Source organism: Propithecus coquereli, unplaced genomic scaffold (genome assembly GCF_000956105.1).
Source record: "Propithecus coquereli isolate 6110/MARCELLA unplaced genomic scaffold, Pcoq_1.0 Scaffold252, whole genome shotgun sequence".
In the NCBI taxonomy this organism is placed as follows: domain Eukaryota; kingdom Metazoa; phylum Chordata; class Mammalia; order Primates; family Indriidae; genus Propithecus; species Propithecus coquereli.
Window position 1 is genome coordinate 4,089,022 of NW_012148086.1, and position 15,105 is coordinate 4,104,126.

At 42.0% G+C, this 15,105-nt stretch overlaps 1 protein-coding gene across 1 annotated transcript in view; it reads left to right on the plus strand.

Annotated features, from left to right (window-relative positions):
* The first annotated feature begins 5,202 nt into the window (after positions 1-5,202).
* Positions 5,203-15,105, plus strand: part of NUDCD3 (NudC domain containing 3) — a 91,645-nt gene continuing 81,742 nt past the window's right edge. The window contains exons 1-2 of the mRNA XM_012646968.1: positions 5,203-5,478; positions 9,942-10,258. Coding sequence (XP_012502422.1) covers positions 5,287-5,478; positions 9,942-10,258 — 509 coding nt within the window. The 5' untranslated portion in view covers positions 5,203-5,286. The remainder of the gene's footprint in view (positions 5,479-9,941; positions 10,259-15,105) is intronic.

Consider the following 15,105-nt stretch of genomic DNA (forward strand, 5'->3'; position numbering starts at 1 on the left):
TTTTAGTTGTCCAATTAATTTCTTTCTAATTTTAGTAGAGACGGGGTCTCGCTCTTGCTCAGGCTGCTTTCGAACTCCTGAGCTCAAACAATCCGTCCGCCTCGGCCTCCCAGAGGGCTAGGATTACAGGCGTGAGCCACCGCGCCCAGGCTAATATTTCTATATGTAGCCATCTGTATGTATAGTAAGCTAAACATGAAATCTTACTGATGTCTGCCATTCTGATCTATTACCACATGGATCATTCTAGCCTCCATACCCTGCTTATTTATAACCTCTCACTCCACCAGTAAGAAACTTGGCTCCCACCACCCACAACCATTTACTGAATTGTTCATTTCCACTATACATATCTAGTGGTTTCATAATTGATAACCCATACCCCCATGGGAAATAACTTTATCAACTAGAGCTCAGTGCTTATACACAATTCCTTTTGTCTTTAGTTTTACAGACTCCCCTCATTTCCAAAATTATGTAGGTCAGCATCTCTTTTTACCACCTCCTTCAGTGAGGTTTTTTCATACATTTGTAACACAGATTGTTTTGTCACATTTTGCACCCCATTCTGGGATCCCCCAATTTCCTAAGTGATATTTAAAAAAAAACTGCATGCACTAACATTCACTCTTTATGTAAATTTCTATGAAGTTTTGACAAATGCATAGTGTCATGTATCTATTATTATCATATAGACTAGCTTTAATCCTAAAAAATTCTCTGTGCTTCACCTATTCAACCTTTTCTCACATCCAAACCCTGGCAACCACTGATCTTACACTGTTTCTATATTTTGCCTTTTTCAGAATGTCATATAATTGGGTGGTAGCCTTTGCAGACTGGCTTCTGTCTCTTAGCAATATACATTTCATACACACACACACACACACACACACACACACACACACATATATATATATATAATTTTATTTATTTTAGAGACAGGGTCTTGCTCTGTTGCCCAGGCTGGAGTGCAGTGGCATGATCATAGCTCACTGCAGCCTCGAACTCCTGGGCTCAAGTGATCCCGTTGCCTCAGCCTCCCAGGTAGCTGGGACTATAGGTGTGTGCCACCACACCTGGCTAATTTTCAATTTCTTTTTTTTTTAATAGAGACTGAGTCTTGCTATATTGCCCAGGGTGGTCTTGAACTCCTGGTCTCAAGTGATCTTCCTGTCTTGACTTCCCAAAATGCTGGGATTACAGGCGTGAGCCACTGCACCTGGGCCCCATATATTTTTGGTGATTGATAGCTTATTTCTTCTTATTACTGAATAGTATCTCATCGTATGAAAGTACCAGTTTGCTTATCCATTCACCTATTGAGGGCACCTTGGATGTTTCCAGTTTTTGGCAGTTATGAGTAAAGCTGCAATAAACATTTGAATGTAGAGTTTTGAGTGCACATAATTTTCAAGTCAGTTGGGTAAATATGTAAGAGCATGATTGCTGGATTGTTTTGTAAGATTGTTTAGCTTTCCACTCAATTTTTAAAATTATTTTACTTACTTTTTGAATAGGTAATGCATGCATGCACATGGTATCAAATGCAAACGTAAGCGTTCTTTGTATTTTATACACCAGTTTCCCTTGATTTCCCCTCTTCATAGGCATGTCTGTTTTATTTCTTGCAATACTTTTAGGTGCTAGAGGAAATTATTCAAAACTTTTAAATTTAGCAAGAAGATGGCTGCACGTCTTTTCAAAGTCATATTGAGGTGTTATGGAACAGGCTCCTCCATGGATTCACTAATTTTCTAGGGCAGCGGTTCTCAGAGTGTAGTATGTGGTCCCTGGGGCGTCTCCAAGGCCAAAATAACAATATTATTAATAGTTTGTTACTTGTTTTACTATGTTGACATTTGCAATAACGGTACAATAATAATGGTGGGTAAAAGTGCAGGTGTCTTAGCAGGAATCAAGGCAGTAGCACTACACCAGTTTGCTAGGGCTGCTGTCACAAAGTACCACAAATGTGGGAGGCTTAAACAACACACATTTATTCTTTCACAGTTCTGGAGGCCAGAAGTCCAAAATCAAGATGTTAGTATCTGGTGAGGACTCTCTTCCCAGCTTGCAGCAATTTCATGTGTCACTGCATGGCCTTTCTTCTGTGTGTGCACAGAACAAGATCACTAGTGTCTCCTCCTGTCTGTCATAGGGATACCAGTTCTATCAGGTTAGGGCCCCCCTTAATTACCTTCTAAAGGCCCTCCTAATCACCAGTGTGACTCCAAATATAGTCACATTGGGGATTAGGGCTTCAGTTTATGAATTTTGTAGGCGGCACATTCAGTCCATAAAAGGTACCAGACTCTACTAGTAGGCATCGTATTCTTCACTGCTTTCCATTTATAGTTTAAAAATTGCCAGTTTCATTTAATAATGCTTCTGTTAAAAATTATTAATTTTATTAAATTTTGACACTTGAAAACAAGTCTTTTTAATATTCTGTGTGATTAACACAAAAGTATGCATTGAAGGACAATGGTTACTTGCAAAGCACTTGGGCAATTAAGTTGCCGGTTGAGTGAGCTGAACCTCTTTTCAAGAAGTACCATTTTTACTTGAATGACAGAATGAAGTGAGCCCGTTACCTCAAGGAAAACAATTGATAGTATCTATTGTCAATAATAAAGTTCACATTTTTTTTTTTTTGAGACAGAGTCTCGCTTTGTTGCCCAGGCTAGAGTGAGTGCCATGGCGTCAGCCTAGCTCACAGCAACCTCAAACTCCTGGGCTCAAGCAATCCTTCTGCCTCAGCCTCCCGAGTAGCTGGGACTACAGGCATGCGCCACCATGCCCGGCTAATTTTTATATATGTATTTTTAGTTGTCCAGATCATTTCTTTCTATTTTTTAGTAGAGACGGGGTCTCGCTCTTGCTCAGGCTGGTCTCGAACTCCTGACCTTGAGCAATCCACCTGCCTCAGCCTCCCAGAGTGCTAGGATTACAGGCGTGAGCCACCACGCCCGGCCTAAAGTTCACATTTTTAAGCTAAAATTAGAATTTTTTAAAAAACCCATATCCTGCCTCCATAAGCTTGACAGCTTCTCAATAATTAAAGACTTCTCTGATGAGTTTAGTGGTGATTCTAACAAACGTGATTTTTTAATATTATTTAATGAAATGAATGAACATTTGGAAAGAGCTTCGTAACAAACACAGTGGACCGACATTTTCAAATGACTACCACATGATGGTACAAAATCATGTATTTATATAAAGATGTATTCAAAGTGCATGGTAGAGCAATAAATATTAATACAACAGAGTAGGAAAAATTTATTGATATGGTTTTAGGTCCCATATTGCAAGTAACCTTTAAGAAACTATCACTTGCAGAATTTTAATGTAGTTTTAAAGACAAATACCCAAATTTATTTGAAATGACAAAACAGGCCTCTCATTTGTAACTACCTATCTGTATGAGATTGGATTTTTTCATATATATACTTCGATTAAAACATGTTGCAATGCAGTGAATGCAGAAGCAGATGTGAGAATCTCACTGTCTTCTACAAAGCCAGACATTGAAGAGATTTACAAAAATGTAAAAGTATGCTACTCTTCTCACCAAACTTTTTTTTTTTTTTGAGACAGAGTTTCACTCTGTTGCTTGGGCTAGAGTTCTGTGGCGTCAGCCTAGCTCACAGCAACCTCAGACTCCTGGGCTCAAGTGATCCTGTCCTGCCTCAGCCTCCCCAGTAGCTGGGCTGACTAAACTTTCATTGCTTTGGAGTACATTTTTTCATAAAAGTATGTTAATATGTAATGTATTTTATAGTTATTTAAAAATGAATAAATATTTTTAATATTTTCTAAGTTTTAATTCCTAATATGGTAAATACTGATAAGCATAACTCACATAAACAAAAGTTCTTTGCAGTCAACAACTTTTAAGAACATTAATAGTTCCTAAATCGAAAAAGTTTGAGAACCACTGTTCTAGCGTAATTTACCCGAGTTTGATTTTATTTACAATTCGTTATAGCCCATACACCATGACGATATATGTTAACTTGTCTATTTTAGTCCAGTAGAGGTTCAAATCATTTCTATCCACTAGAAAATATAACCTATGGTTTTATCATCTTGCAACACATCAGCCGGCTTTGTATCCAACCTAACAATCTTATGCTAATGTTTTCTCAAAATGTTTACAAATAACCAGTTCCTCAAAATACTCCTTGAACCAGCTTTACCATAGCACTGGTTCCTTCATAAATTAATTTGTTGAATAAATCTTGGACATGTGTTCATTATATATTTGTACAGGTGTCACGTTTTCAACTTTTCCAAGATTACACTTTGACAGATACTAATGACACGTATATATGATGTGTATATGTGGGTATGTACTATATACACACAGGAGTACATACTTTACAAGGATGGCATAGTAGATTCCCTATTGCACCCAGCTCTTTCCACTTAATATGCGTTTATTTCCTTCTCCTTTTATTTGTTATCTTGAATTTCTTCTGATGCAATGCCTTGAGTTTCACTCACAACTCTGTTATTAATAAGAAATCCAGGCCAGGCATGGTGGCTCACGCCAGTAATCCTAGCACTCTGGAAGGCAGCAGCATTGCTTGAGCTTAAGAGTTCCAGCAAGAGCGAGACTCATCTCTACTGAAAGTAGAAAAATTAGCCCGGCATCCTGGCAGGCGCCCATAGTGCCAGCTAGTCTCAGCTACTCAGGGGGCTGAGGCAAGATCGCTTGAGCCCAGGAGTTTGAGCGAGCTACCATGACGCCACCGCACTGTACCCTGGGTAACGGAGCAAGACTCTTTTCTCAAAAAAAAAAAAAAAATCATACAACCCACACACACGCATTTCCCCTTACTTGGCCTACTAACGAAAAGCTCACCGCAGCCCCCAGCTTTTATTACTGGCTCAGAGTACCCAGAAACCAGCAAAGATCCACAGACCACGTGACAAACCCCGAGCATCACGTGACGCTTCCTTCACAACAATTCTTCCGCCCGCTTCACACAAGGCGTTCAGATGTGCCCAGCACAGCAGCCACGGGACTCCTTGCGCGTAGAAACCACGTTTGCGGCCCACCTGGGGCTTTTTAGCGAGGGCCGCCAGAGGATAAAGCCCAGTGGATCAGCAGAGTCGGGGGAAAGCAGCCCCGGGCCACTGGGCCTGTGAAGGAGGACCGGAAGTTCCGCGGCCGAGCAGACCGGCGGAGCCGTTAGTCGCGCACGCCGGAAGTGGCCCGTAGGCCGGTCTGAGGCGGCGCCTGCAGTGTGCATCGTCCCTTGGGCAGGCGGCGACATGGAGCCCGGGGCAGCCGAGCTGTATGACCAGGCCTTGCTGGGCATCCTGCAGCACGTGGGCAATGTCCAGGACTTCCTGCGCGTGCTCTTCGGCTTCCTCTACCGCAAGACTGATTTCTATCGCCTGCTGCGCCACCCATCGGACCGCATGGGCTTCCCGCCCGGGGCCGCACAGGCCCTAGTGCTGCAGGTGAGGCGGGCGGGCCTGCGGTCTGGGAAACCGCCGCCCCGGCGCCTGTCCCTACTCCCTGTCCCCGCATGGCCGCTCCTCCAAGCTTTCCCAGCCTGTTTTCCCCTTTACCTGGGGCCCTGGGGTTGAGCCTGTGAGAAGGGCTTTAGTAATTTGAAGCCCAGATCGGGTATCAGGTTATTCTGCTGAGGCAGCAGCCAGGGCCTGCCTAGGACGTCCTGAGGTGTCACAAGCAGCTAGCCAGCTGCTGAGGGCCCTGCTCAGCATCGCGCACAGCCTCACGGTGCTGTGGGCTCCTCGTCAGGGAGTGAAATCCGTGCAGGCCAAACGGGAGGAAGGATATTTACAACCACAGAAACCTGAACTTCCGAACACTCTGGAGGTGGCAGGGATGACGGTGGCTTTGTGTTACAGATCAGTGGGTGTGGCCGCTTGTTTGAAATGTGACTTCCCAGGTCGAAAACAATCACTGTAGTGATTAAGTTTTCAGTTGGACTTAAATATAACCCAGGTTAGATATATTGTATGTTTGCAGTGCTGATAGTACTCATTCAGTGAAGTCGCACTTCCGAATGTATTATAATAGTAAGCAAGCTTTTACTGAACGTAGTTACACTGTCAGCTGCTGCAGGCACTGGTGGTGTGGGTGTTTAAGTAATGGTCTCTCTCTCCTTGCAACACTTAAGGAGAGAAAACACGGAAAGTAATAGAGAACTCTGCAAAGCCAATTATGTGACAGAGCCTGTTAGAAGGAAAGGAAATTGATGGTTGAGAAATCAATACGATTTTGTAGGTGGGACTTTTGATGACAATGGGAGAAAGTATTCAGCCAAGCACACTGAACCTATTTGTAGAAACGTGAGAAGATAGAAATGCTGGTAGCTCCCACAGTGCTCTAGCACTTTACAGTTTATAAAGTGCTTCAAATGTTACCTCCTGAAGTCTTATTGCAGGCTACAGGTTGATCAGGTGTTACTTTCTTCAGTGCCTTCAGGAAGAAACCAAAGTTTAGAATGTCTCCGTAACTACCAATGTAGTATGGTCAAATGAGGGGTGGGGATGGGGCTCCATTTGGGTTCAATTTCAGAACTTAAGGCTATTATTTGTGTTTATCAGTGGCTCAAATGCCATCTGAATGATCAGAGAGCTGTTTGAGGTGGCCTTTAGCAGGACCTTATGGCAGTTTAATGAAGTGCTGTCATTTCATCTTAACAACGCTCTGTGAACTGGATAAGGTTGAACTTGATGTACCAGTTCAGCAAGGTTAAGTAATTTGACCAAGAACACACAACTAGTTCATCATTGAGCTGGAACTCAAAACTTCGTTTTTCTGATTCCAAATATTTCTACTGTGTCATTTAACCATTCCATAGTAGGATGAGAACACTTTTGTCTGGGATGATTGTGGTTTGCAGAAAGGTGTGGGGAGAAAGGAACATTTAGTGAGCGCCTAGTACGTACTAGTATCAGGTGTTTTACATTCTGCGGTGTTATCTTATTTAACCCTTAACATAACCTGAGACGTTGGACTTGGTCCTTGTTTCATGGATGAACTGACAGAGGTAGTATGCTCATTTATCTGGTAACTATTTATAAAACACCTTGTAGGTTAAGACACTCCTATAGGTTAGGGTTTGGTGACCAGTGTAATGCAGTAGTGGAAGTGGGGAGCAGGGACATAGGAAGGAGAGGGATGAGTCAAAGATGTTACAAGGTTTCAAACTTTGGTGACTGGAATAATGATAATGCATTAATTTGAACTGCCATCTGGGTTTAGGGGAAAAATTTTAGTTTTAGACAAGTTGAACTTGAAATTGAAGACAGGAGTCCCTGTCCATAGGCTCTTGGAATCACAGGACTGGATCCGGCAGGAGATGGGGGACTGGAGTGGTCTGAGGAAGAGAGAAGAGCCAAAGGTAGAGGACAGGACTTGGAGAATGATCACAGTGAAGGATAGGTAGTAAGTTTCACAGAAATCCAAGTGATAGTCTCCAGCAGATGGTTAAGAGGGATGTTGTGCTTTCTGGAAGTGGTTCTCAACAATCAGCACTGCCCAAGGAACTTTTAAAAGCACATATTCCCCGGATATCTTGGATAGATCAGGGTGAATCCTGGGAACCTGTTCTTTTATCCACAGAAGCTCATTTGGCAAGAGGCTTGTAAAGTTGATTTCTGTGTTGGCAATGGTTTTGTTGTGGGTAGGACATTACAATATTGAATCAAATTGAGTGACTTGGTATCAGCACAGCTCTCCTGACCCTCTACCCCTACTCATCTGCCTCAGTAGTTTTCTTTTTCTTCCCCTGACTTGATGGCATAAGACTCCTTTCTGTGGCTCTGCTAAAATTAGGCAGAGAGGGTGTGGATGGCAGTGTTGGGCTTCACCATTCTGAAACTTGAAAGCCTTCCCCTGCTGTTTTGGAGTGTGGACTGTTGGTATAACGTAAGACTTCTCATACTTTTCCTACTAATTCTAAAGGACTTGCATGGTCTAGATGCACAGCTTGAATAATGCTCAGCAGGAATGACGTATGTGAAAATTGCATTCCACTTCAAAATTATGTTAGCATGTTTTAAGACAAGAAGAGTTTAGAATGACATGCCATTGATTACATTTGACAAATCTGTGTTCTGGAGTTGAATTTGAGAAGTGTTGCTTAGGAGAAGTCCTCGACATGAGAATTGAGAAAGTTAACTATATCCTATTCCTTATGCAACTTGTTGGGAAATTTTGGGAGAGTCATTTCACATCTTATCAGCTGAGAAGGTTAATTGGAAGTCACAGATTGGAGGTCTTCGCTAGCTCTGAGATTCTGTGACTCTAGAATGAGTGCTGAGAACATGTGGAGATTGAGGTGTCCGTAGTGATGTGAGAGAGCTTCCTAGTGGTGTGGATAGACAGGTCAGAGGAAGTTGGATGTACTGAGTGAGTAGAGGCAGGGGACACCGTGAGGACCATCAGGTCTTGAGGACCTGGGTGAGTCCTGTGTTAGAAGTCCCAGGTGTTATGAGAGAGTCCTTGTTGTTGCTTTGCTCTTGTGGAGTTAAGATGAAGACCTGGGGCATCAGGAGGGTGAGCAGCTCTGAGGGCAAAGGACCCAAAATGTTGGAAACATGGATGTTAGAAGTGCGTCAGGGCTTCAGATTATCTACAGAAGTACAAGTGGGTCTGGTGGTGTTTCCAGTTTTTAACCTTTTAGAATTTTATTGATTTTCCTCTGTCTACATTATCTCCTTCTAGTTTGATGCTTCCCATGTAATTTTTGACTTTCTTCTTCTGCTGGCTGGACCTTGGGGAAGTTGCTTAATCTCTTCAAACCTTATTTTTCCTCATCTTTGAAATGTTTATGCTGTCATCTTCACAGGAGTTTTGTGAGGGGCTTGAGAGAATGTTCGTAGAAGCATTTGGAACCGTTCCTGTCTTAGCACCCTTTTGTTCTGTCTTCCTGTGCAGCCCACAGAACATTGTTATTTGATACCTGTCTGCATTCTAGCCCTTTGGACTCTGACTCCCACCCATTTTCCCAGGTTGTCCTCTCATCCTTCTTCCCTCTAGCTACTGCAAGAACTCTTGCTGTTTCTTTGAGCCTATTCTTGAAGCTGTGGCATTTTCTCCAGTGGTTTCCTGTGGAAGATGTGCCCCTCATTCAAGGTCTAATTGAGATTCTTTTTGCTCCAAGAAGGCTCCTCAGATTTCTTTTATCAGAAATGCTCATTCCCACCCACAGTCTGACAGGGTATCGAGGGATCCATCATACCCCACTTGTAACAGAGTTGTCATGTGCGGGTCTATCTTGACTGTACTTTTTTGGTTGAGAGGTCCCAGCACCTTCATGGGTGTGACTGTGTCCCAGAAAAGGTTAAAGACTTGTCTACATACCAGAATTTTGAGTTCTTAGAAGGCAGGAGCTGTCATTTTGATTTTTGTGTGTGTGTGTTCCTTGCACATTGTAGGCGCCTAGTGGATGTTTATTGAATTGAATGCCCATACCTCCCTTCAGCCCTGGCTATTTGATGAAAGATAGCAGCAGTTAAGTAAGCCTGGTGCATTTTGTGAATTGAAGTTCAACATTTTTGTCTTTTATTTGTGAGTCTGAATTTTTGGTGCCTTTATAGCCCACAGTACCAGGTCAGTGTGTTGTTCTTTGCATTGTGAAAAGACTGGAGCCTGTAAAAACAATGACAGCTAAGATCATCTAGCTATGCATCCTTGAGGGATCATAAATATTGTTAGCCTTGGCTTGTAAATTTTTGATTTTGTTGATTTTGGAACCCTGCTGTTAAAGAGTGTTTTCCTATCAGCTTTTGGTGAAATTGCAAGGCGTTTCCATTTTGCCAATGGGAAAACTTTTTGGCTTACTGCTTTTTAGTTTTCTCCTTCCCAGATTTTGCCACATTTCTACAGAATGTGTGGTACTTTGTTGAGCAGATGAACTGATAGCTGGATTACTGTTTGATTTTAGGTATTCAAAACCTTTGACCACATGGCCCGTCAAGATGATGAGAAGAGGAAGAAGGAACTTGAAGAGAAAATCAGAAGAAAGGAAGAAGAGGCCAAGGCTGTGGCCGCTGCAGCCGAGAAGGAGCTGGTTCCAGTACCAGTCCAGGAAATAGAGATTGACCCTACCACAGAATTGGGTGGATCTCTGGAAGAGAAAGTGCAGCCTCCAGGCACACAGGACACTGTGCAGGAGGTTGCCCATGGCTCAGAGAAGGCAGAGGCTCCAGGAGCAGTGGCTGATGCTCCTGAAGTCCCTAGGGAACCACAAGCTCTTCCCAGGTAGGAATTCCTATTTTGCAGCTTCCTTCTTTCTTGCGTGACATCTGGTAGTGGCTTTTGTCCATTCTTCATTCTTATTTTGTAACACACCAATTCTTTATCTCAGCATTTATTTAGCTCTTAATATTTGCAAACTGCATTACAGTCCTTCAGTTACATAGGATGAGAGGTCATTTGGCTTCAGTCTTCTTTCTTTTGCTCCCTTATAAGATAAGGTAATAATCTGTTGGCAGTCATACAACCAGTTAAGAGCCAGAGCCAAAATTTGAGCACTTGGCTCCTCCCAGAAAGACCTGACTTTATCTGTGCTTAGAAGCTTAGTCTCAGCGTCCATAGTTTTTTGTGTTTTTCTCCCTGCAGGAGCACTGCTGGGATCCTGCCCCCCACCCTCATGCTTGAGGTATAATGAACACCTGAGGAGGCAGTCTTATGTAGACTGGATTCACATCCTGGCTCTCCCGCTTCCTGAGTGTATTACCTTGGGCAAGCAATATAACTTTTTTGTGTCTTGGTTTTCTACTTTGTAAAATGGAAGTGATAATTATAGTACCTGCCTTATAGCCCTTATTGGGCTATTGTGAATTTTAAATGAGCCAGTGGTCAAGCACCTAATGAGTGGTAGCGCTTGAGTATGACACAGTTTCCCTGTCTGTACTTAGACTCATTTTTCAAGAGTTATGTTTCCCGTCTACTCTAAACTTAGTTATACAGTCCTCCCCTGTGGTCTGAGTAAGAGGATCTGATATGTCCTTGTGTGGGAATTGTGGCATTATCTGCTAGATAGTGATCCTCCTGGCCTGCTTTGTTCTTAGGAAAATCTCCTCTCTTTCTTCTTTGGTGGGACTTGTTCCCCTGCTACCTTGACTGCCCTTCTGTTCTTCCCACCCCTTGCACTCTCTCTCTCACCTGATTTTGGGGAGTTTTTGAATTTAGTTTCTAGTTAATGAAGCAAAGTGAACAACTTGGAATGACTGCTAAAATACGGAGTAAGAGAAACTAAGTTTTGTAAAGATAGGATGGGGCAAGACTACAGAGTCTTAAAGGCTAAATAATGGAGTTCAGAGAAAACAATTGTTAAATGGGTGAACCAAGTTGAAGGAGAAGGTGAGCAGGTCTCGAGTATGGATCTCTGATTGAGAAGGGACAAAATAAGGGTTTAGAGTCTGGAGGTGGGAGGCATAGGGTGGGGAGGGTAGAAATCTATTATTTTCCTTTAGCTTGAAGAACTTTCTTTAATATTTCTTTTAGTGCCTGTTTGCTGGTAATGAATTCTTTCAGCTTTTGTTTATTGAAAATGTCTTTTTTTTTTTTTTTTTGAGACAGAGTCTCACTCTGTTGCCTGGGCTAGAGTGCCGTGGTGTTAGCCTAGCTCACAGCAACCTCAAACTCCTGGGCTCAAGCAATCCTTCTGCCTCAGCCTCCCAGGTAGCTGGGACTACAGGCATGCGCCACCATGCCCAGCTAATTTTTTCTATATATTAGTTGTCCAACTAATTTCTTTGTATTTTTAGTAGAGACGGGGTCTCACTCTTGCTCAGGCTGGTCTCGAACTCCTGAGCTCAAATGATCCACCTGCCTCGGCCTCCCAGAGTGCTAGGATTACAGGTGTGAGCCACTGTGCCCGGCCTATTGAAAATGTCTTTGTTTCATCTTCCATTTTTGAGGATACTTTTGCCAGATATAGAATTTCAGGTTGATGCTTTTTTTCTTTCAGCATTTTAAAGAATGTCATTCTGTTGTTTTCTTGCTTGCTTTGTTTCTGATGAGAAGTGAGTAGGCATTCTTTGTTCCCCTGCATGTGATATATCCCCATTCCTTACCCCTCAGCTGCTTTTAAGATATTCTGTTTATCATTAGTTTTAACCATTTGATTATAATTTGCTCTGGTGTGGTTTTCTTTGTGTTTATACTGCTTAGGGACTTTTGAGCTTTTTTCAGGCTCTCTCCTCCCTACCCCCTTAAGTCTCTTTTCTCTTTGTGCTTCCTTTGGAATAGTTTCTGTTGCCCTGTTGTCAAGTTTACTGTCTTTTCTCCTTTAGTCTCTAATCTTTAGTTAAACTCATCTAGTAAATTTTTAATTTCAGATATTGTTTTTTTTTTTTGAGACAGAGTCTTGCTCTGTTGCCCAGGGTGGAGTGCAGTGGCCTTATCACAACTTACTGCAACCTCGAACTCCAGAGCTCAAGCATCCTCCTGCCTCAGCATCCTGAATGCTAGTACTACAGGCGCGCACCACCACACCTGGCTAATTTTTCTATTTTTTTGTAGGGGCAGGTCTTGCTCTTGCTCAGGCTGGTCTTAAACTCCTAGCCTCAAGTAATCCTCCTGCCTCAGCCTCCCAGAGTGCTAGGATTACAGGTGTGAGCCACCGCACCTGGCCTTAGATATTGTATTCTTCAGCTCTGCAAGTTCCTTTTGACTTTTTCTTATGGCTTCTGTTTCTATCCTTGTTTTCCTTTAAATCCTTTAGTGTATTTATTATAGGTGTTTAAAGTCTTTATCTGCTAATTTCATTATCTCTATCATTTCTTGGTTTGTTTCTATTGACTAAGTTTTCTCCTGATTTTGGATCACATTTTTTCTTCTTTAAATGTCTAATAATTTTTGATTGGATGCTAGACATTATGAATGCTATGTTGTTGAGTCTCTGGATTTTGTTTTCTTCCTTCAAAGATTGTTCAGTTTTGTCCTTACAGCCAATTAATTTATTTGCAGATCAACATGATCTTTTAGAAGCTTGTTTTTTTAGCTTTGTTAAGGTGTTTCTAGGGTACGTTTATTCCAGGGCTAGTTTATTCTTCTAAGACATGGCCTTTTTGGGGATCTCTCTTGAATGCTCCAGCTGTTCAATTGCTGTTCAATGCTCCAGCTTTTCCATTCTGACTGTTTGAAAGTTGAACATCTTCCAGCCCTGTGTGAGCTCTAGGAATTGTCAAAGTTAGTTACCCAGGACAACTCCCTATCTCATGGAGTCACACTTTACACATGTGCAGTTTGACTCTAGGGGACCCTGTGCAATTTTCTGGGGTTCTTTCTATGTGTAGCTCCTTCTTAGCAGTAGTACTTCTATAAAATAATCAGGTAAGAGAATGAAGACTGAATATATAAAGGTATTTGTCTTAATCTGGCAGTCTGCTATAACAAAATACAATAGCCTGGTGGCTTATAGATAACAGAAATTTATTGCTTATGGTTCTGGAAGCTTGAGGTCCAGGATCAAGTTGCTAGCAGATTCACTGTCTGGTGAGGGCCCACTTTCTGGTTCATAGGCCATCTTTTTGTGTCCTCATATGGTAGAAGGGGTGAGGAGCTCTGTAGAGTCTCTTTTATAAAGGTATTCTAATACCATTGTATTGGGGTTAAGATTTAACATGAATTTTGGGACACAAACATTCCTATAGCATTAACTTCAGTTTTATTTATTCCAGCATTGTTTATGTCAGCAAAATTTTGGAAGACTGCTGACTTTTTATAGTAAGGGAATAGATAAATACATTTATAAAATGTGTTTACTTAATTTATTTTTTTTTTAGAGACAGGGTTTCATTCTGTCACTCAGGCTGGAGTACAGTGGTACGATCATAGCTTGCTGCAGCCTCGAATTCCTGGACTCAATGAAGTGATCCCCTGGCTCAGCTTCCTGGCTCAGCCTCCTGAGTAGCTAACACTATAGGTGTGTGCCACCATGCCTAACTGTTTTAAAAAATGTTTTGTAGAGACTGTGTCTTGCTGTGTTACCCAGGCTAGTCTCAAACTCCTGGCCACAAGTCATCGTCCTGCCTTGGCCTCCCAAGGTTCTGAGATTACAGGCATGAGCCACCATGCCTGGCCTTTATAAAATGTTTTTAAGGATTACTGACTTGGATATTGCGATGGTCAGTTTTGTGTGTCAATTTGGTTAGGCTGTAGTCCCCAAGTATTCAATCAAATACTCATCTGGGTATTGCTGTGATGGTATTTTGTAGATGTGATTAAAGTCCATAATCGGTTGACTTTAAGTAAGGGCGATTGTCCTAGGTGATCTGAGTGGGCCTGATCCATCAGCTGAAAGCCTGAAGAGTAGAGCAGAGGCTCCCCTGAAGCCAAAGAAATTCCTCCTGTGGACAGCAGCTGCACTTATTTTCTGGAGAGTTCCACAGTGGCCTGCCATGTGGATTTTGGACTGGTCTAGCTAGCCAATCACGTAAGCCAATTCCTTGCAATAAATCTCTTAGTAAATGTAGTCATCCCTTGGTATCATGGGGAATGGATTCCAGGATTCCCTCCCCCCCCTCCAGGATACCAACGTGCCAACATGTTTGCTCAGATCCCTTAAATAAAATGGTATAGTATTTGCATATGACATGTGCATATCCTCTCATATACTTTAAATCATCTCTAGGTTACTTATAATCCCCAATACAATCTAAATGCTATGTAAATAGTTGTTATACTGCATTGTTTAGGGAATAATGACAAGAAAAATTCTGTATATATTCAGTATAGATGAAAGCATCCATTTTGGGGGGAATATTTTCGATCTGCTGTTGTTGAATCTGCAGATGCAGAACCCATGGATGCGAAACTCATGGATATTGAGGGCTGGTTGTATCTATTGCTGGTTCTATTTCTTTGGTTGAACCTTGACTTACACAGATATTTTTATGATATAATGTTAAGTGAGAAGAAGATTCCAACTGCACAGTCTAATATCAAATTTGAAAAACATTTAAAACTATATATATGCAGAGAAAAAGCCTGGATGGTAATAAATTATCAATAGTGGTAATCACAGTGGTGAAATTATGATTGTTCTTCATTTTCATCTTTGTCCATTACTCTATTTTCTCTCCCCTCCCTCCCTCCCT